This window comes from Mytilus edulis, chromosome 12 (genome assembly GCF_963676685.1).
Source record: "Mytilus edulis chromosome 12, xbMytEdul2.2, whole genome shotgun sequence".
Classification (NCBI taxonomy): domain Eukaryota; kingdom Metazoa; phylum Mollusca; class Bivalvia; order Mytilida; family Mytilidae; genus Mytilus; species Mytilus edulis.
This window is the reverse complement of record NC_092355.1, coordinates 31,582,997-31,606,558: the sequence shown is the minus strand read 5'-3', so window position 1 is coordinate 31,606,558 and position 23,562 is coordinate 31,582,997. Positions and strand designations below refer to the sequence as shown.

At 31.0% G+C, this 23,562-nt stretch overlaps 1 protein-coding gene across 1 annotated transcript in view; it reads left to right on the top strand.

Moving 5' to 3' along the window:
• The window catches only part of LOC139498250 (protein odd-skipped-related 2-like), a 47,576-nt gene extending 24,361 nt beyond the window's left edge, over positions 1–23,215 (top strand). Inside the window, exons 2-8 of the mRNA XM_071286619.1 lie at positions 12,027–12,257; positions 18,026–18,341; positions 19,531–19,690; positions 20,129–20,206; positions 21,050–21,205; positions 22,185–22,281; positions 22,836–23,215. Coding sequence (XP_071142720.1) covers positions 18,041–18,341; positions 19,531–19,690; positions 20,129–20,206; positions 21,050–21,205; positions 22,185–22,281; positions 22,836–22,841 — 798 coding nt within the window. The 5' untranslated portion in view covers positions 12,027–12,257; positions 18,026–18,040 and the 3' untranslated portion in view covers positions 22,842–23,215. The remainder of the gene's footprint in view (positions 1–12,026; positions 12,258–18,025; positions 18,342–19,530; positions 19,691–20,128; positions 20,207–21,049; positions 21,206–22,184; positions 22,282–22,835) is intronic.
• The last annotated feature ends 347 nt before the right edge of the window (positions 23,216–23,562 follow it).

Genomic DNA, 23,562 nt, shown 5'->3' with positions numbered 1-23,562 from the left:
TGACCTCATTTTCATGGTTCAGTGGTTATAGTTAAGTTTTTGTGTTTGTTTTTCTTAAACTGTATGCAATAGATCTACTATATTTGGTGTATGGAATGATTGTAAGGTGAACATGTCTAGCTTTCAGGTGTCATCTGACCTTGGCCTCATTTTTATGGTTCAGTGATTATAGTTAAGTTTTGGTCTTTTTTTCTAATACTATATGCAATGGATCAACCATATTTGATGTATGTGAATATTTTATGATGATCTATATGTCAGTCGCGCAGGTTTTATTTGACCTTGACCTCATTTTCACGGTTCACTTCTCAGTGTTAACTTTTTGTGTTTTGTATGTTTTTTCTTAAACTATTAGCAATAGGTCAACTATATTTGTTGTATGGCAGAATTGTTAGCTGTATATGTCTGCCTGACATGGTTCATCTGACCTTGACCTCATTTTCATGGTTGATTGGTCAATGTTTAGTTTTCTTGGTTAATGTTAAGTTTATGTGACAGTTGTAATAAACTTTATATTTACTATCAACATAATATCAATGATTAGTAAAGAAGGCGAGATATTTCAGCGTGTGCACTCTTTATTACCTGTATAGAAATGCTTTTTTGGGGGGTCGAATCAGCCAATCAAATGATATACCTTTGCTTCACTTTCAATTTTGGCATTCTTTTCTTTTAAGTAAGCGAACACGCAAAATGCATGCGTTATCCATCTTTAGATCTAGTGCCCCTTTAACGAAATGCCGGTGTAAATACACTTCTAAATTATTACATGTATATGTAAAATAAGAAGATGTGGTATGATTTCCAATGAGACAACTCTCTACTATAGACAAAAGTCACAAAAGTAAACAACTTTATATCACTGTACGGCCTTCAACAATGAGCAAAGACCGTACCACATGTTCAGCTATACAAGACCGCGAAATGACAAATCATAGGCGGATTTAGGGGGGCAGGGGGCCCGGGCCCCCCCCTTTTTGGGAAAAAAATTGGTTGCTTATATAGAGAATCACTGAAGCGTGACTGGAGCGGGCCCCCTCTTAGGTCAGTCAGTGGGCCCCCACTTATGAAAATTTCTAGATCGCCACTGCAAATATAAAAAAAATACAATTCAAATGAGTAAATAAAATAACAATTGCGAAGACTGACGGATGTTTCCAACTCCGAATTTTTAAAAACCTTTTGGCATTGTGTCAGAAGCTGGTTTGTTACACATTTTTTTTTTTGCATTCTATTGCGTATGAATATGTATTTATTATAAAAATGGCAAGTAAAAGGCTGGACAGAAATACGATTGACAAAAAAATGCACAGACTGGCAAAAACTCACGGAAAAGAAGTCACAGGACAAGAAGTCACCATTATGTTTTGAAATAATTTTTCTGTGTAATATGAGCAAACTTTTTTTTTCAAAATCAGTTTTGCATTTTTATTGAACTATTATATATAAAGCAACTTTTTCAAACAAATGATCAAATAATGTTTAAGAACATTATTCGCGACTTTTTGTCACTACGGAATTCCTGTCTATTATACATTGGTTTTCTCACCGATTTTATTCTTTATAATCTTGGAGGATTTTGAAGCATGCATTGACCACTCATATTTTGTTGGGGAATGGGGCTACTCATATCAAAAGCTCACTTCTTTTCAACTACAGTGAAACCTGTTTAAACCGCACCTCTTCGGGACTTTATATTTTGATGTTTTTTTGCCGATATTTATAGATTATCGTCGATCATCTCAACGAGATTGATTGCCTCGCTTGAGTCAGGACGGCAAAAGCGAGAAGGGCAATCGAGTTGAGATGACCAATGATAATCTGTTTATCGCTGTTTTACCTATGACGACTTTGTCAATTTCATGTCAATTTCGTTAGCAACGCCACGTGCCTGCTTAGTTTCTAGCAATAATTTTCCATCTCAAACGAGTAGCATGATATGAAAAATTATCACAAAAAAGATCAAAGGGAAAATGCACAAAATAGGGATAATAGGTTTTATCAAGTTCCCAACGTATACAATTTGATATGACGGTGCTTTAGAACATGTTTGGTTTATAAATACAGGTTTTCGGTTTGTGCATGATTCGGTTTAACCAGGTTTCACTGTATAACGAACAGGATCAAATTATTTAGGAATATGCTTAATTTTCAATAGAATAAAACTATATTTTGTCAGTTTCCAAGAAATTATGAGTTCATGTCTACCCTAAATATGCACACTACAGACAAATATTCAGTGCCTTTTCTCAGCAAAGTAGTTGTCCAGACAATGGAAAATGATTTTTCTACGCGAAGGGGAGATGGCACGAAATCTTATCTGTATAACACTGCATAGTATATATGCTATAGTTTTGTATGGCGTTCATTATCACTGAACTAGTATATATATTTGTTTAGGGGCCAGCTGAAGGACGCCTCCGGGTGCAAAAATTTCTCGCTGCATTTAAGACCTGTTGGTGACCTTCTGCTGTTGTCTGTTCTATGGTCGGGTTGTTGTCTCTTCGACACAATCCCCATTTCCATTCTTAATTTTATAGTACATGTATACTACTTAAATTTATATCATCATGATCATTAGGTCTGCATCTTTCGAAAAATTTTACTTTCGAAATTCGAGACATCGGGGTCAATTTACATTAATTTTACTTCGACGGGACTATAAAATTTACTCGACTTAACAGAGTATTCGAATCAACCGAGTTCGACTCATCAGAGGTAATTATGCATTGATCAAACGAGAATTTTACAGGGACCGCGAAATTACTTCGACTCATTCAAGTTTTCGACACAATTGAGTTCGACACAACGAGGTTCGACTGTAGTATCTAATTTAGATGTCTCTTCCAATAGTTATTATAATTTCCTTCTGTTCTATACATATTATTTCCTTGAAAACCTATGTATTTTAGCAACAGGAAATAATATATTCAAATAGCTGCTTTATAGGAAAAATATGGACCTGCTACCACTCAAAGATAATCATTGCAAAACAAATCGGAAACTTATCATGAAATAAAACAATTGCTTACGGAAGAATTTATTTGTAAATCCACTTGAAATGATACCAAGTTAAAAGAACTACAATTTATGCACTTAATACAAATAAAAACAATAATTGAATGATTTTATTTATCAGATAACGAGAGAAAAAAAGATAATTGTAAAATAAAACAAAAATTGCGGGAAATAGGCTTGGTCATTAAAGGGGAAATACTTTTTTTCAAAAGAAAATGCCAGTGAGAACAAGTTCATAGAAATATACAAGTTATACAAGTTATGCAACACAAATAAAACATTTATTGAATAATCCAATTCATCCGATAACGAGAAAAATACCAACGCTCATGGGATGGGGGAGGTATGTTTTTCCCCCATTAAAACATCACTATAATCAAAAGCAATGGACTGAGCTGTTTTGGAATCATCACAAGCAGCAACAAAAACATCACCATAATAAAAAGCAATGGACTGAGCTGTTTTGTGATCATCACAAGCAGCAACAAAAACATCACCATAATCAATAGCAGCAGACTGAGCTGTTTTGGGATCATCATAAGAAGCAACAAAAACATCACCATAATAAAAGCAGCAAACTGCGCTGTTTTGGAATCATCATAAGAAACCACAAAAACATCACCATAATCGTAAGCAACAGACTGAGTAGTTTTTGGTATCATCACAAGCAGCAACAAAAACATCACCATCATTAACAGCAGCGAACTGAGCAGTGTTTTGTATCATCACAAGCAGAAATAATCCATCACCATAACCAATAGCAGCAGACTGAGTAGTTTGGGCATCATCACAAGCAGCAACTAAAACATAACCATAATCAATATCAGCAGACTGGGCAGTTATTAACATCATCACAAGCAGCAACAAAAATCATCACCATCATTAATAGCAGCGAACTGAGTAGTTTTTGGTATCATCATAAGTAGTAACGAAAATATCACCATAACCAATAGCAACAGACTGAGCAGTTTGAGCATCATCACAAGCAGCAACAAAAACGTCACAATAACCAATTGCATCAGACTGAGCAGGTTTTTTTTGTATCATCACAAGCAGTAACAAAACATAACTATAATCAATTGCAGCAGACTGAGCAGTTATTAACATCATCACAAGCAGCAGCAAAAACATCACCATCATTAATAGCAGCAATAGAATATCACCATTTGCATCTTCATTTGACTGTCTTATTATTGTTTTGTCAAAATACACATTTCACAAGGTCATTGTGCATTGTGGTACATTTTATTATTTCGTCTCCGTTTTCTTTTTTTTTCTTCAAAATTTATTCAAATGCTTTTCTGTATAGAAGTGAGACTGCCAATTTTATATTTCTTTTGGAAACGAAATTATATCTATGAATTCATTTTAAATTATGTCTTTGTTAAATATTGATAGGATAAATGAAGGTTTTTCGTCTTTGTTTATTTATTTTCTTCATTAATTTTCTTTAGTTTTTGTGTTTTCCCTCGTTATACTCTTTTTTGTTAGACTCACATTGTATAAAAGAAACAGGGAAATACATAATAAAATTTAATAATAAGTGTTTAAAAAAGAAATCAAAATTTAAAAAAATGGCAGCAATCAATAATTTATATTTCAGTTAAAATTTCTATTTCGAAGCAACAATTAAATTTATACCAATTGTTTTACATAAATTTGCTACAGGTAGAACAGTTCAAACAGGTGTGTGTGTATTCCCTGTTTATTCCATGGGTCTTGACACCGAGTTGTCACATTAATTGGAGGGGAGGTGGTTCAAAGAGCAGTAAAAATGTATATTATCACACCTTTTTATGGTAAAAACAAAAGAATAAACGAACGGAAATTTGTTGTATATTACAAATTGTCAAATACCTTTTTAAATTTTGTTTTATAAAATGCTTCTGTTTGTTGAAATTATATCATTCCAATTTTCACAATCAATAGAACACAGTCACGCAAGCAAAGTTTGAGGTAAATATTTTTTTTGTTTTTTTTTTCTTTTGTATGATCGGTAATAGTTTTGTTTAACTTTTTGAATGAGACATCTATTGGTAAGTGTACAAATGTATTTGTTAGTACCTGAGACTACTATAACAGTGTTATATTAGTCTCAGTTAGTACCAAGGATTTGTATAGTTTACAAATCCTTGTTAGTACATTCGTTCTGAAAGCTAACTTTTCTGATGATTATAGTTAAAAATAGGTTTTTAATATTTTTATGGAATTTATCATCAATTTGCCTCTTTTTATTTATATCTATAATATTAATTTCATAATTTCTAAAAATCAACCTTTCTAGTAAACCATCGACAACAAAAAGCAAATTTACGGAAGATTTGTTTGTTGAAAGGAAATAGGTTTTAATTAAGTTAAAAAGCATAATATCTGGTCAGCCATGCTTTTGTACAAAGGGATGCGGTTAACCAAACGATAAGTGTTTATATATTTTATTGTTGAATGAATTGTAAATGTATATATAAGGTAATACAACTAACCAGTGGGCGGTTTGAGAGAAGGGTTTTCATGGTATTGCTTTAGAACCTGAAATACGTGTTCATCTTCTAAAACAACTACGCTATAACATTTTAAATAGAAAAAGAACCCTGGATCGTCGTTATGGTCGGTGCATTCTCTTTTACGAGGCTGAAACATAATCTTTTTAAACATATTGTTATCTTTTTGGTAAAATTCTTCAAGGCAATAGCTTTATCTTAAAATATCTGCAGGTTGTAGTGGGAAGGGAAATGTTATATATCTGTTCGGCTCTATAATCGTCGACATAAAGGACCGCGATAATTCATATTTTCTTTACTCTTATAATAATCGGATGAAGAAAAGAACAAAAAAAATTAAAAAATATTTCCTAATACTTAATACTCGTTTGCAATTAAAACAGAAAATATAATTTAATACAATGAATTGAAATGAACGTCGGTGCGAACTAAATATGAAATATTCACAAAAAGTAAAATTTGTAAAATTTGCTTAAAATCATTTTGCAGTAAATTGTGTGTTTGGATAAAACTTATTCATACATTTATTTTAAATAAATGAAAGTTCGACAACTATTTCTAACGGATATTTTATTGAAAGAACCTAGTTATAGGTTACCAATTGAATGTGGTAGATTTTATAGCATTGATAGATCAGAAAGACTATGTGATTTAAGTAACAGAAATGTGCTAGGTGAATTTCATTACATATATGATTGTACTTTCTTTAATGTTGAACAGCTGAAATTTTACCAGCAGATATTTGCAAAGTGAGGGAAACTATGAGTTTCTCTGATTTAATGAACAGCAAAAATAAGTTTGTTCCTGTTAATTTAGCTAAGTTCTGTAAAATTGTAATGTCAGTTTACGAATGATATTTACCTTCCCATTTGATTTATTCATGCATTATTTCTGTTGTACTACCATGCCTCATTTGGGGCCTTTATTGAAAAAAATGTGTCTAAGGCAATAATGCAATAGATGATTATCTTAATATAGTTTATTCATATTTTAAAATCTAATTTGATAGAATCTTGGATTAGTTCTAGATGAGATATACAATGTTAAACGCTTAGAAATAAATTAGACAAGACAAGAATTATCAATAAAATATCATAGCAGATTTTGGCAGTATAAAAGTATACTTTTTCATCACTAAATAAAAATACATATGTTTCATCACGTTTAATTCATGAAACAAGGAATTAGCATGACAAAAATCTGTATTTAGTGTACATTTCAAAATTAAAAGTTTCTCATCTTCCAGTGTACTATCGTTACAATTTAGACATACAATGTATTCTAGAGTTTTGAATACAATTTTCCACCTTTAATTTGTTTTAAATAATTCAAAAGTAAAAGTAAGATGAAACATATATATCTTTTTGGTTGTTTTTTTTGGGGGGGGAGGGAGGGGGTTAGAGAGTTTACCATATTTCTTTTAGATTCAACTCTAGTCTACAGAGGCAATTTTCCATGGCGAAATTTCAATAAATTGTTTTAATTAACATAAATTTGCATATTTATTCAGTAAAAATTCTGCAGTCAATATACACAATGTCCCGTTAAATAGGTAAAAGCACCCAGGGGTCTAATTGCTTTGTCCATGGGTTAATTAACGGTTCTTCTTCACTAAATCTGTGTATTCTGGCTGGTCAAATGTCCAGGGATGACACGCCTTATGTGACATGCAATATGCATAACACGGAGACACAAAGTTTAATCTGAATTAATGATGTGTGAGATATTGACACATAGGTAATTAATATATTCAAGAATTTATGTTGATTTATTTTTACTGGGTCTCCAGAAAGTCGATAATCTAATTCAAAAAGATAGCTGATTTTTTTTTTATATCTGAATAGGACCAATTAATAAAAATTCTGCCTCTATTCCCAGGTAAAATACAACATGCTATTTCCTGTAAGAATCATACTAGGCTTGCTAATAATTTACCTTTTTTTAAAGATAGAGTGCCCAATAAAGAAATACTTCTTAGCGTCCTTTTCTTTTTTTAAAACCTATAGATAATACAATGTTAAAAATGTCGGGAACAAATACTTTTATCAATGAATCGCAGATACAAAAACAAAATAAAATACAAAAAAATAGAATAAAAAAGATCAACCTACGAATAACCAGAAACAGAACATACGTCGATTATACACGTATCGTATGTTTACTTGTTATAAAGGTGAAAAAGATAATAATTTTAAAGTTTTGAAGTATCCCCCCCCCCCCTTTTTTTTAGAGAGATAAGGTAGTACTTCTGATATTTGATAATTCTATAGCACTTGTGACTTAAAACTTATTGTGGTTAATAAAAACCTAAATCATTACAATGATAATTTATTCTACAGCATTCTTTTTAAATCGTCTCTTCTTCGTGTCTAATTGAAACATAATTTTACATGGCGGATAACAACATTAATTTATTCAACAAACAAAATCCAATTACTATTTGAATGCGTTAACACTTTCTTCAAAAGACTTAAACAACTGTCTTATCTAGCGTATGGGAGACAATTAGCTAACTATTAGTAACCTTTTATTAACTAATCAGTGGAGACTATCACTACAACAACTTTATTATAAAATCCGTAATTTGATTTCGGCGAGATCTATTACATGTAAATGAATAATATACCGTAAAATGTTTGCTGAACGAAAGCGATAATACAAAAATGTAACGCGATAAGCGGACACCTTGACGCACACCTGATTTTGTATCTATTCGTAAATGTTTATTTGAGTTCAATTTATCTCCCTTTTATTGCATTAATTACTTAACATAATTGGTCATTGATTAGAATAATAAACAAATAATAAGCTATCGGCGACTTTGAAATGTAATTTCTTGTTTGTTTTTATAATAGAAAGAAGATTATAATACCATAAAGTTGTGATGATAATATGCTGTTAAAGTAAGGAAAAAGAAGTGAGAAAGAAATGAAGGAGTTTTGAGAAATTTCAAACAAAATTGAGACCTAACCTTCAAGAGAAAAAACTCCCATTTTAGGCAAATTTGACGCAGTTTCTATTAATAAATTGGTTTTGAAAATATGTTCTTTTCTTTCTCTTTCTATATATGTGATTTAACGTATTCGTTTAAAGTATACCCAAAGATGTGTACTATCCAATAGCTAGTTTACGATGACCTACGCACACAGAATAGACGAATAAACACCTATATTTTCGTATATTCAAAGTGCAACATATCAACGTACACTGCATTGATTTATCACAAAATCTATAAACGCTCGATTTTTCTCAGAAATTTCCGTTTTACAAAAATATTCATAAAATCGTGAAATCGATTTTTACTGAATTTTAACAATAACATCTATTTTTTCCTCATTAATTGAAACTTTCATAAATTTGGGAACATTAGCCATAATATTTTCTCGTATATGTACTGCCAGTAAAATTCGCATGCGCTCGCAAGAAGAATATGATGAACATTTCGTACACGTTACATGGAGAGCCTCATGAAGATTTGTGGGTTTTTTTTTACAATCTTTTTTTATAAAATGTAATAGTTGTTCAGGAATTTTAACGACTTGTATTTTTTACTTACGAAATAATGAAAAAATAATGAATACCCAAACTCAAAACTGAACCAAAGTAGATATGTGACAATGTTGTCAAGTTACAATTTAAGATTTGAAATTTTCAGACATTTAAGTTGGAGATATTGTAACTTATTTTTTATTGGACAGGGAAGATATTCAAATTTCACTTAAATAAATTTGACACAGGACCATATTTGAACCCTTTAACACTATGGATCTTATTTACTTCGTGCTTACTTTGAATGAAATATCTGCCACTAGAATTCATGCAATCAAGGCCGGAATTCATAGCGGTGCTTAGAAGTGGCGTTAAAACACCAAAAATCAAATCAAATCATAGCCATTATCTACATTTTTGTCTATCCTATGAAATGTGTAATTTCAAAAAAGGCGTCATGATCTGAATCACGATTCTCTACACCAATCAAATCAGTGGATTTTTTTAAAAACCATTAAAGTACAAGATTAACGTCAAAATAAAACTTCCATGTTTAAACCAATAAGCTAGCGTTGTTATTATTATCAGTCTGAGACATATACTATATGACATGTCTCTTTTTATTTGAAATCTTATTCAATTTAACAAAGACTGGAAAAATGCTTAACTTTGTTCTTGGAGAAACCTACTCCTGAAATCAGCTGACAGACTGTAAAAGTGCGGCCCCTCATTAGGGTATCCAAGTTATCACATATTTCTTGCCTATATAATACCATAATCATCAATTATTTCTTTAAACAAGATAATCAAATAATAAAAAATACAGTCCTAGATTCACAAATAATCATGAAGTATTTGGTCTTGTAATCAAAATAATCACTATAAAAAGGTCAAGTAATCACATATTCAAAAACCCAGTGAGGAGCCCCACTATCGAATCAGCTAACAGAAGTACAATCGTGACAAAAGAAAAAATATATTTCACAGAAGACTGAAAACAAGTTTTATGACCATAAACAATCAAATCATGTGTTTTATAACATATAGAACCAGACTTTTGTTATAACTACAAAAGATGTATTCTATAATTTTACAATAAAAAAATGTCTACAGATCATCCAGAACGTGACATAGTATTCTATTTCATCATTTAGATGTGTTCTAAATCCTAGTTCACCCGTACCAGAGAATTAACCTCAGATAGCAGTGATACTGCAAAAAGTATAAAAAAAAATACCGAACTAATGTCAAAAGCAAATCCAAAGAGAAGAGGTCCATAAGTAGCATTAAAATCAAACTTGAATGTAGTAAGGGGACGACCATTGTTTATTTAGTCGGGTTGGGGAGGGGGAGGGTCAGCTAGGAAGAATTTGACAATGAAAATCCTGGTCTGCTAGTAATTCACATTGGAAAGGACAGGATGAAAATTATTATTCTGTTACACAAAATGAAGGAATGAGAAGGGTGCGAAAGATAATAAGCATGCGTAGCAACAGTGATGAATTAATAGGCAATCTGCAAAAAAATGCTACCGCCTCCACACACAGTATATCAAATGGTCGCGTTCCCTTATTATGAAAAACCGACAACCCTAACCCTAACCCTTAAAACATGTTTTAAAACCTACAATTGATGAAACCGAGGTTTCAGTTAAACATCAACTGACCTTAATCAAGGAATACCAATTCCAAAATCAATATCTTTTTTGAAATAAAGACGAGATTTTTAAAAGTTTAAATTGAAGTAGTATAATATCATGCCACTGCTATATACCAATGTTTTATTTCTTATGAAATCAAAATTTTAGTTAAACCACTGCTGTCCTGAATCAGGGTCACACATTTCAAAAATGAATATCATGTCTGAAAAATATATATGTAACTTTATAAAAACTTAGATTAAAGCGTATAATAAGATCTAGGATTATTCCTTGAAACCGGAGATTCCGTTTTTCATCGAATGAAGGTCGCGAATTCCGAATTGGAATATCAGAAATATAAATATGAATTAAAAAAAAAAGCTAATATTGAAGCAGCATAATAATATGCTACTTTTTTGCTACTTTTTTTATAATTGAAACTGAAGTTTCAGCAATCTTAATTAAAATATAGATTTCAGATTTAAGAATGCTTATTTTTTTGGGGTCACCATTTTTTTTTATGAATCTGAAGTTTCTGATTAACATTTTTTATGAAACCAAATTTTCTGTTAATAAATATTTTTTGTATGAAAGCGAAAATTCTGATAATAATTTTTTTTTTATAAAAACCGAAGCGTCTGGAGTCAGTTTCGACTTATATTTATTCTCAGTAAAATGATTTTTATGACAAACGATCAATCGTAATCGTAAGTTTTTTTGGTGGACACACGACACACATTTTTCTTATAAAACTATCAGCTGACCTCTATCACGGATTTCGAAATCCAAATGCATACTAAATCTGAAATAAATAAAAAAAAAAAGTAAAAAATTATGCCACTGCTCTGTAACATTTATTCATTTTCTACCTCGACGGAGTTGAGCATTCAGACAGAAATATGGATCGTGCCTCTATAGATTTAAATATGTTTATTATATATATTGTAAAAGATACTAAAACCTATATGCCTTCTAATGTGTTACATCTTCAGTGTGTATATCAAACAAAAAAGCTAAGATATCACCGCAAATCGAAAATCCAATCCTGTTGACTTTTCTGATGATATAGCAAATATGAGGGAACTGTAACAACATAGGGAGGGACATTTCTTTGTTAAAATGTTTACAGTTCCCTTAAATATTTGACGGAATTATTTTCACCTTTTTCAAATCTATTTATTTAGTAAACAAAAGATTATAGGTAAACAAAAACAATATCGTATTGTCCTCTAATAGTCATCTAATTATAAATCCGTTATCCACCGCTAACTCAATAATCACAAGTTGTGAATTACTTAATTTAGATAAATTATGTGTGATAATTTGTAAACATATTACTAATTGTTCCGGTTTTAAGTTACATCTCAAAATTCTTTTTTTAGTTTGCCGACACATCAGCCTGTAAAAACGAAATTTTTGTAAGTGGACACTTACTAGTATAAACATAGCGCCACCTAGCGGAGACTGGTTGCGTTACATGTATATTAATCAAAACTCACTGACACTATTTTTAATACACAGTCTTTGTCTTTCGAAAATTTATAATAGCCAGTCACAGGGAAATACCTGCTCATAATTAATCACAATTTGGCAGAGTCAACATATAATTTACGGTAAGTTATTTTTTTTTTAATTTTAAATTGATACACATTTATTAAATATTTTATGTTAATTTATTTCATACTGATATTTCTAATAAAATAAACAATATTTATTCGATATCAAATTAACTTTAAAAAGTAACCTTTGACAAGAATTCGAAATCTAACTTAAAGTGGTGCAATATATATATATATATTTACTTCAGTATGTATGTACTTGTACAAAGTCACTTGAAGTATATGATATACATTTTAATTGCGCGAGAGGAGTTAAATTATTTATTAAGTCATCTTCAAGTGTTATGTTGTATGAACATATTTTTTAAAACTTTGTCTTCCAAAAAATATTCATCCGAAACGATAGGATATTTAAAAAAAATAATAGATATCGTCCCTTAAGTTAAAACAAAATGTTGATCACAATTTGTTTGAAATTGTTGTTCATATTTTTTATGAATCAATATATATTAACTCTTGACTGAGGTAAAGTTTTACTTTTCATGTTTTGGGTTGAAATCAGTAAAAATAAACGTACGGACCCATGTTAAATTAAATCTAAATGTATTTTTTTTTATTGAAAAAAAATGAAAAAGTTAATTTACCATCAATAAATTCAGCATCCCATTTTCAAAATTAGAAATTTCAGAACCATAGAAAAATGTATATTAGTTTTTGAGACACGTTGTTGCTCCGTTAGGAAGTTGTTCAGTTTAATGCGGATGAACATTTTTATTTTATGATTTGGCTATTGCATGCAAAAAGTATAGATAATATACAATCCATTTCTTCATTCGAGGCTACTGTTAACAAAAGCCCTACATTTTAAGTATACATGAATTTGATTCACTCGCCCTTTTCCTGAACAATCCGTTTTGAAGAGAAATGTTTTCTAGAGAATGGAGTAGTTAATGTCAAGTTTATATTACATGGCGCTACCAATTCATCAAAACAAAAACTTTTTTGAGAAATATAAACTTTTTGTCTCAAAATACATTTGCCATTTATTATTAGATCTATTCGGGCCTCGTTAAAATTTGAAAATATAACTTAAATTTACCCACTAAAAAATTAATGAACCACTAATAATATTAATAAAAAGTTTCATGATAATAAACTTATGGATAAATCATAGAATAATAATTTAAAACTAGAATAACAGGAAGAAAAATAAACAGTTAAATAATAGTGATCAATTATAAGTATACATCTTGTCCCACTTTTTAAATATGCTTGCTGGGTTGCTGTGTTATTGCCAAATACCATTTTTCTGAGGGTCTTGATGATGGGTCTTTAATTTTGCATTCGTTAAATTATCTGAGGCCATTTTTCTCAATGATTATTATTATTATTTTGGGGCCCATTATTCTATTTTCTCTATTATTTACGCGCTCTCTTTTCTTTTGACCAAAGTTTGTCGTAGTAATTTCATACATTATTCTGTTCCGTAATCACATTTAGAGGCTACATATCTCATAATCGCACATGATTTTAATATGAGATTTATATTATAAAAATAGCACATTTTACAATTATAATTGACGCCTTCAAAATTCAAAGCTTTAAAGACTGAAGAAAAAAAAAATCTTGGAATAATCAATCTTGACCACTAACCTAAACTAGTTTAATTGTCTTTGCTAAAACACCGTTGTCCACTCTGACATTACAAAAAGTACCTTCATTTTGCTTTAGAAGATCTGTCTTCTAAATAATCATAACGTACTTTTTTAATTGATTTTGCGGTAAGTTCAATTTTATAAACATACCAGCCTCTAAGTAGAAAACAACACCCATTTGAACTGTAAATGAAAACAGTTTGACATTCATTTTTAAATCAAAATTATTACTGTTCAAGATTTTTGTCATGCTAACTAAATTAGTATAAATTGAATTTATTTTGTGTGTTTGGAGTTTTTTGTGGGGTTTACAGTGAAATTGTAGCGCAACATAAGACATTATTCGTCATATTGCCTGATATAATTTACCAAAAAATGGTTGATGTCACCAGAAGCGGTGTTCTTCGATGCAAATTATTTCACTAAAACTGACGCTAGGGTCGCCTTTAACTTGCAGTGTGAGATTATTTGCTGCCGGTTAAAGATACACCACGACTTATATAGGTATCAAGCACAGCAACAAAACCGCATTTTTTAAAAATCTTAGTTTTAACATGTCTGTGTAAGAATTTAGGACATGATTTGCAACACTTCTATATTCTTTCAATTTTAAATCCATTTAAAAACCCTTGCCTTTTTATTTTCAAACAATATTTCATTTGGTTATATTTTATACCTCAGACCCGTAAAAAAAAAACTACCATCAGGCGAGATAAAAAAAACACCTTTATTTTAGTATAAAAGGGAACAAAAAATGATTATTCATCTCGAGGACTGGAAGGAATTCTACCTTTGGGTTTTTATTGATACATATTTAAGAGCGTTATATTACGTATACATTATTTTATTCTCATCCAGGATTCTGATGCAATCTTAAATGTATTCCAGTCGCGTATATAATAAAACAAGTTAAAAATAAAAAACAAACAAATGAATGTATGTATGATGAAATTTGAAAATTTGGATGCAGTGTTTTTATTTTTGGTTTTTCTTCAGACATTTTATAAAATCAGTAGTTATATTTAGTCACAATTTTGCTCAAAATTAGAATATATTTCAAACGGAATGATTTATTAACTTAAAAGCACACGAAAGGTGCATGATACTTTGATAGAATATTGAGCAGATATGGTAAATGTTGTCAATGATAATTACCGCATCCCTAAAAGTCCAAAGGACAAGGACGTACGCAACTGTTGTTTATAGTAAGCATTTTGGCTGCAATGGTCTATTTTAAGGCTCTAGTTGTATATAACAAAGCAAAGATATATTAAACTATGTTTTTTTTTTTAAAAGTTGACCATAAATTTTACATTTTTCACAAACATGATGCTATACATATACAGCGGGAGGGTAGGATGAATAATCCTTTATTTCTATAGTCTTCAATAATTTATTTCAATTTTATCCTATTCTTCCTATTTTTGTCAATTTTATTCCAGTCTTCCTATTTTGTGTCACTTTTATTCTATTCATCCTATTTTTTGTCACTTTTATTCTATTCTTTCTATTTTTTGTCACTTTCTTCTATTCTTCTTATTTTTTGTCACTTTTATTCTATTCTTCCTATTTTTTGTCAATTTTATTTTATTCTTCCTATTTTTTGTCACTTTTATTCTATTCTTCCTATTTTTTGTCACTTTTATTCTATTCTTCCTATTTTTTGTCACTTTTATTCTATTCTTCCTATTTTTTGTCACTTTATTCTATTCTTCCTATTTTTTGTCAATTTTATTCTATTCTTTCTATTTTTTGTCACTTTTATTCTATTCTTCCTATTTTTTGTCAATTTTATTCTATTCTTCCTATTTTTTGTCAATTTTATTCCATTCTTTCTATTTTGTGTCAATTTTTCTCCATTTATGTTTCTCCCCTTTTGTATTATTATTTAAGCATCGCATTATTCTTTCTTTATTTTTTTCCTTTTCCCCATTAATCTGTATTCTGTTAATACCACACAGAACCTCAAGCAGTGTAGAATATTTTTAAGGGAGACGTTTTTGAAACTATATTTCAAACTTTAGATATTTTATAAAATTTTGTATTGAAGGACAATGAATATTATTAACCATCATGCATGCATCAATGTTTATCGCAAAGACATTACAAAGCTTCTCTTCCGACAGAGATTTTAATCTGGGTTAAAGATGTCCGTTCTACTAAATAATAAATTCTTGGAAAAATAAACAAAAATCTTGAATATTTTGTACCATGCTTTTGTAACTGTTCTAATATTTATTTTGCACGTACGTGATGAGACTACTTTTGGGATAACTTGTCTATCAATGGACAATTTCTATGAAACTACTGCATGCAACCAAAAATGTCAAAGTTATTTTGCAACATTTTTCCTGTTCGGATTTCAATGGTCCTATTTCAAATGAGACTGTAATTTGGTCTTTAGACACCGACTTCAGATTTCTAGCTCTTTCACTTCGTTTGAGTGGGGACCGGTTTTGGTTTCTTTTCAATTTTAGTTTTAGATTTGTGTTTCTATTAAAAAAATTCTCGAGTGCAAAATTAATGCTTTTGTTGGGAAGGAGGTGGGGTTTACATTGTGCAATTAAAAGCACCGCTTTTCTGCCTCCATTTAAAAATCGTTTAATTTTTTTTTTTAATTTGCGTCTTTGAATCCCGGAAATAATTGTTATAAATATTGACAAACAATTGATACTTATATAGTATATGGACGTAGATAGTACACAATGTATATACAACCAGTGATAGGGGGAAATGATATACTTGGAATGTCTCTAAACATGCACATCACACAAATAAACTTTAACATATTAATATATATGTGTAAAGTAGGAATATTATAATAATTTTTTGTTCTAAAATAGGACAGTTTGTATCAAGTTTTTTTTATCAACCTTAATAGATATAGGAAGATGTGGTGTGAGTGCCAATGAGACAACTCTCCATCCAAATAACAATTTAAAAAAAAGTAAACCATATAGGTCAAGGTACGGCCTTCAACACGGAGCCTTAATTGGCTCACACCGAACAACAAGCTATAAAGGGCCCCAAAATTACTAGTGTAAAATCATTCAAACGGGAAAACCAACGGTCTAATCTATATAAAAAAAAACCAAAAAAAACGAGAAACGAGAAACACGTTAAACCTATTCTTAATCTTAAATTAGCAACTGAAATGGTTATCACTCAAATGTTTGTGTATTCTTCCAAAGGTCTGAGATGTGTATATGATTATAGTTATCAGTACTAGTCTCGATCTGCAATAAGACCCACAACGAGGCAAGTGAACTTACAACAAATGGAAGTTTTTAACGACCTTGACTGGTTGTACAGCCCTTGCACGGTCGGTTTTGTACTTAGCCATTCGGGATATACAAATATATATATATATACAGCATCTTGCTGTTGGACGAACAATGTATGGCGTCTTTAGGAAGACTGTATTGTAAGGCATCAATGGATATCTGTCCTCTTTTTCCAGCAAAAGTCTACCGAAAGACCAAATCTTGTCAACCAACTTTAAACAAACAGCTCTTTTTATTATTTGATAATCTATCGCTGACTAGAGCGGCGCTTAATAATTACTAACGCATCCGCATTCGTCCGTCTGTACGTCCGTTCACATTTTGTGCTCTTATCTCCTCTTACACAACTTTATGAATTTAATGAAACTTTCTCAAAACATTTATTGTATCGAGTGAGTGACATTTAGGACTTTGTCCTTTTTTATTTGTATCGAAATGATATTAAGGGTTTTACTTAGAAATTAATTTGTAAACAAAAGTGGAAGACATCTTCGTATCCTTTAAAACTGATGTAATTTCAACAAAACTTTTATTAAAACTTTTTTTTTCATTATGACAATGTGCATTCGTCATCCTTTTTATTCGACAATTGTTTTTTTTGGGTTTTACACATCAAATAATGAACTGTGCAATAGGAGAGACATGGTATATATTTGTGCACTTTGTTCAAATTTCATATTTCAATTCTCGTCTTAAATGTGCTTGAAATGTTTGTCTGGGGCGTCAGGTAAACATAATCAATCAAACATCAATCATAGGCCTACATGCAACAAAAAAATTGCCAAAATCTATGTAGTATTAGTGCTTTCTATTTCAAATCTCGCCAAATAATTTAAGGCTTGAATTTAACTTTAATTTTCAGTATGATAATTTTATTTTGTAGAAAAAGCTGTTCATCATGACAAGCCCTGGTATAGTGTGTCCATCACCAGTGTACAGTAAACCATCTCCGTCATGTTGTCCACAGTCCTCACTACTATATCCACAGATGACCTATCCGGATGCCCTCTCCTGTTACCCTTACAGTCTGATGTACAACAACTTGTTTATGCTCCAGGCGGCGTACTCCACACCAAACAAAACAAGCATCCGAAATTACCTGCCGAGTTACCATGACAGCAGCCCCATCCTTGACCTTTCAGCACGAGCAAACAGTTGTTCATCGCCAGAAGTATCTTCAGATGACAGTTTTGCATCAGGTATGATTTTTTTTTTTATTATAATCAAATTTGTTGACACGCTCTTACTTATTTTTTCTAAGAGTATAATTTGTGAATGAGGGGACTTGAAAGCATTGTACAGTAAGGGGGTTATCTGACCATGTACAAAGAATTTTACAAATATTCAACGTTTTAGAATAAGGTGTCTTCGTTGTAAAATCGTTATGCCAGCCAGAAGGGAAGACAAACGATAGAGAACCGAAAGTAAAATAGAGATATGGAACAACATTTTTTAAGATAAAAATAAAATTCGTTCTAGCGATGACAAAAGAGGAAGAACCAACCCCCACCCCCAAACAAAAAATAAATAAAAGAATAAAAGAAATCAAAAACACATGTAAAATAAAGAATAAGTCTTTCTTCATATTATATGAATACCAGTATGATTTATTGAAGACTTGAATTATAAAACAAAAAAAATATAATAGAAATACAGACCAAACACAGCTGTCTTGTCTGAATACGTACAATAGTTTTACCTGCCAATGGCTTATTTATAAATCCATTACTAACCCTATAGTTGTGTGACTTAATAAAAACTTATTGATATTTAAGTAAAAACATAATGTACGAAAATTCTCAAATATTTTAATCTATAAAACAACAACGTACGTGTGGTAGAACGCAGTAAACAGAAGCCTACCGCTCATTAAAGTGTGGTTAAAGCGGTCAAAACACAGCCAATGAGGAGATAAATTACCCTCTATTTAGCCTCGAATATGACTATAATAGATGTAAGATAACAATACTTTCGGAAAAGATAAGCTTAAACATCGGACATGAAAGAATTTTAATTTATTCATAGGAAGCAGGTGAATGAGATGTCAAGTTTCATTCAAAATGGGGTCGAATTTTTGTCTTATCTAGCATATAACATAGCCAATTAACAATCATTTCGTTGAAAAACCACTTTTCTGGAAGTATATTGTTATTAAGATTACATATATTGTAAATAATGACGCAGCAAATGACCGAGAAATACTGTTTTCAGTAGCTTTTGTTTTTGCACTTAAAAGCGCGGGAAAGTACGAAATATTTAGCGCATGATCACTTGAAACTGCTACTTGGTTATAGGTTTCGAAGCTTTTTTCACTCATAGAAACAGGAAATTGACCACTTAAAGGTAAAATGAAAATGCAGTTTGCTCATATCTTTCTTTTGATTTTAGAGTATAAAAAACCTGAAACCCCAAAGTTTGACTTCCACCACTTAGCCGAAGCTGCAACGACCCATAATGGAAGCAGCGACGAAGAAGCCAGTTCTCCAGAAAAGACCAGAGACGCATATGTTGTCAGTCATGCATGGCGGTACATCTTAGAATCATCTAGGTACGGACATTTTAGTCATGTAACGTTCCTCAGTAGCTTGGATTACATTTTTGTTTGTAAACACGATAATTCTTTGATTTTCAACCCAATGCATAGCATATGTATCTATTTATATACATATATAGCTGCTGAAGAACTATCATTTTTCAATCGGTGAAATTTTATGATTTTTCTCTTTATGAATATCCTTCTAAATCTAACAAACATCACAGATAATTTTTCTTCTCATTTTGAATTTAGAGTGGCCTCCCTTTGTAGTCGGAAGTGAAGTGAAATTTTAACCCGTACAGTTAATACACTACTCTTTTTAACCACGAAATACTTTTGAATGACGTTTCATTAAAAACTTTTTGTATGACTTGACATTTTATGAATGCTTTTGTATAGAGTTGCAACCAATACTTTTATAGAATTTAATGAATATTTATTTTGTTTTAGAATGCGCATGCGGTACCCATTCCATTACAACAAGTACCCACTGAAAATGGACTTAAACAGAGGGAAAAAACCAAGAAGGTAATAGTTGTGTATTGAACGTATTCAACCTCAACCTGACTTCTCATAAAATAATCTCAACACTAGGAAAAAACCTATGGTGTATATATTCAGTTGTATTGACAGAGTTTTGAAGTTAATTGTTATTAAAGTGTTCTAACCAATTACGCGGCTAGTTTAGAATATGAGATGATCTGATATCAAGATATCAAATTCAATTATTTGATTGTTACATTTGTCGGCGGAACATTTTTAAGAGTGTATTTTATAAAGAAGAAAGGTTGAGGTCCCAATAATATTTTATGTTAGAAGTGGTGATGTTTGGTTGGGATGTTTGAATCGAATCGGACGGTCGACCCCACCTCGAGAAGCTTATCTTTCCCCTCCTGTTATATCATGTATCTTGCCTTCATCTTAACATAAAAGATTTAAATGATGAAAAATAAGTGCCAAAAAGGAAGTCATGTTTGTTTTTATAATACACACAAGAATAAGATGAAAATTCAATGTAACAAAAAGTTTTAGAAAAAGGAAACGAATAACCACATCAAACGAGTATCACACATTTAACTTGTAGTAAAGGGAAATTACCCACATTATCATTAATAGACATAGATTTATTATAGAAGCTAAATAAAGTCCAATGTTGGTATTTTGGCGGGAATACGTCAAAGAAGCCTTACAGGCTCAGCATGATTTTTCAACACCTTTCCTTTCAAAAGAAATGAAAATGAAAGAACCTGTTACAGTTGTTCCTTTTTTCAATTTTTGAACTTGATGATTTGTTTTTGGATGAAATGCTTGGTCGCCATACTGTGCTTTGAAATGTATATAAGATTTCAATGAAGTTGAATTTTATTTCAGGGCCAAAAAAGAATACATCTGTAAATACTGTGGTCGCCATTTTACCAAGTCTTATAATCTACTGATTCACGAGAGAACTCACACAGACGAGAGACCATTCCCATGTGATATCTGTGGAAAAGCGTTCAGAAGACAGGACCATCTCAGAGATCACAAGTACGTTTTATTTATCAGTTTCTCTAAATATTATTTTACTGTTTAAGTACTCTTCAGGGAAAACGGTACTATTTATTCTGCCATAGGCGACAATGTTAACATTTTCTAAATTTACCACTTTTTAAGATAAAAACCTGGATAAAACAGTTATATGTTGTGTTAGTACTTTATTATTCTGTTTAAAAAATTAAAGCCAAATAGTATCATGACCAACTTCCAACGGAGCTTGTTTATGTTATCCATGCCCACCGTCATTTTGCACCAAATTTATGAAATTTTGCAAGTCTTTTCGAATAATTCTGTAGAAAATATTTCAATAGGTTTTAAAATGTATAGTGTAAATATACACACTGCAGTTATTCATAGATAAATAAAAAAATATATTGTACCCTTACATCCAATCACAGCGCTCCTAATTTGACATTTCCTTCACCTGCCTTGGGTACACAAAAGGCCAACCTAATGCTGGGAAAATTTAATACTACCGTTTTCCCTATTCAGTTCTTGAGCGTATAATGACTCTTGCTCGTATAACCATGAGGCCTTTTCTCATCGATTATCGAAACCACGATTATCGAAACCACGATTAGCTATTTACAGTAATTATTATTTACAAATTGAAACTACGTCCAACTTTAATGCTTTTAAGGATAGTTATAGTTTCGAAATTTTGTTATTTCACTCACGTTAATAGATAAAGAGTTACAAGTTATTAAGAAACTAGGACTATCATATAAACTTTTGTCATATTCTATTCGTATCAGCGAAATTTTGTTATTTCACTCACGTTAATAGATAAAGAGTTACAAGTTATTCCGAAACTAGGACTTTCATATAAACTTTTGTCATATTCTATTCGAATCAGCAGAAAGTAATGAAAGCAATCAGATCGGCAATGATCGGCATAGTTCGTGCAAGAACGAAAGTATTTTAAGTTCACTTTGAATGTTAAATTATATCGTTTTATGTTGTTTTTCAGGTATATCCATTCCAAAGACAAACCATTCAAGTGTGCAGTCTGTGGTAAAGGGTTCTGCCAGGCACGAACATTAGCAGTCCATAAAGCAACGCACATGGTAATAATCATATTATATAGATCAAAAAAATATCAGAATAATATACTTCCGTCATATGCTGTTTTTATAATGAAATTAATCGGGTTACAACAATTTTTGAGATCCCATTTAAGCCGAATGACACAGAAGGCATAGTCAAAACCATAAGTCGAAAACTAAGTTACATTACCAGCCCCCACCAAATAAAAAATCAGGATAGTTCCGTTCAAGAAAACTCACCCAATTGTAACAATATCGAAGTAACATTGGAAAACTTTTACAAATGAGATATTTATTTTCTGACTATCTTACCATTACAGTCACTCAAGATTAAAAACCTACTGAAGAATATACAGAATATATTTAAAAATTGTTATTATTCACTATTTAAAAATAATAATATAGATATATGCACATAATGGTATAGGCTTTGCTCACTGTTGAAGGCTGTCAAATGACCTATATTTGTTTATTTTTGTGTCAGTTTGGTCTTTTGTGGAGAGTGGTCTAATTGGCAAGTTTACCACATCTGATTTGCGTTGAAGCCAAATTTATATTATATTTATTTATTTTAGGCGTGATTCGACATTTTGTGATTTCGTCACGTGACTGATTCTGAGGTGCTATTTCTTAATACTGCCACAAAGTGCCATGAAAATGACATTCCGCCAAAGATTTGTGCAATTTTAAAAGAAAAGACATTCCAGTGAACTAAAAAAAGGTCCACATTTATTTGTTACGAGTGCTTATAACATTCCTTATTTTGTTGTTGAATTATATATTTTGTTATTTGTTATTGTACGGTTATCAATTTTAAAGGTGTGTACATGTGTATGGTTGTGTGTTTGTATGTGTGTGAATGCTTGTGTTTGAAAGAATGCGAGTTATTATATAGATATGAAATTGTAAATATGTACTTGTATATATAAAAATGAAAATAAAATTATCAACTTTATGATTTATTTCAATTTTTAAAGATTACCTAAATATATTAAAAAAAATTGGCATATGCCAGAAAACACCCCTTTCTAACTCAGGGTTGAATTCAGACCGCGAAAAAATCAGGAAGAAATGTCGTTCTTGGCAAAAAATTGTCAAAATAATGTTTGTCTCTCTCTCCATTTGATGCAATTCTTATTCGGAAAAACGCTTCTCAAATCCTCGATCCGCTCCATCTACCCGTCTTGTCGTTTTCGCCTTAGGGAGCTACCATTTGATAATTTATTGGGGGGCTAGGATGAAAAATTTTGTCCTGCTTTTTTTTTAGTTGTAATCCCTGTCCTGCCTTTTTATTTTTTACTC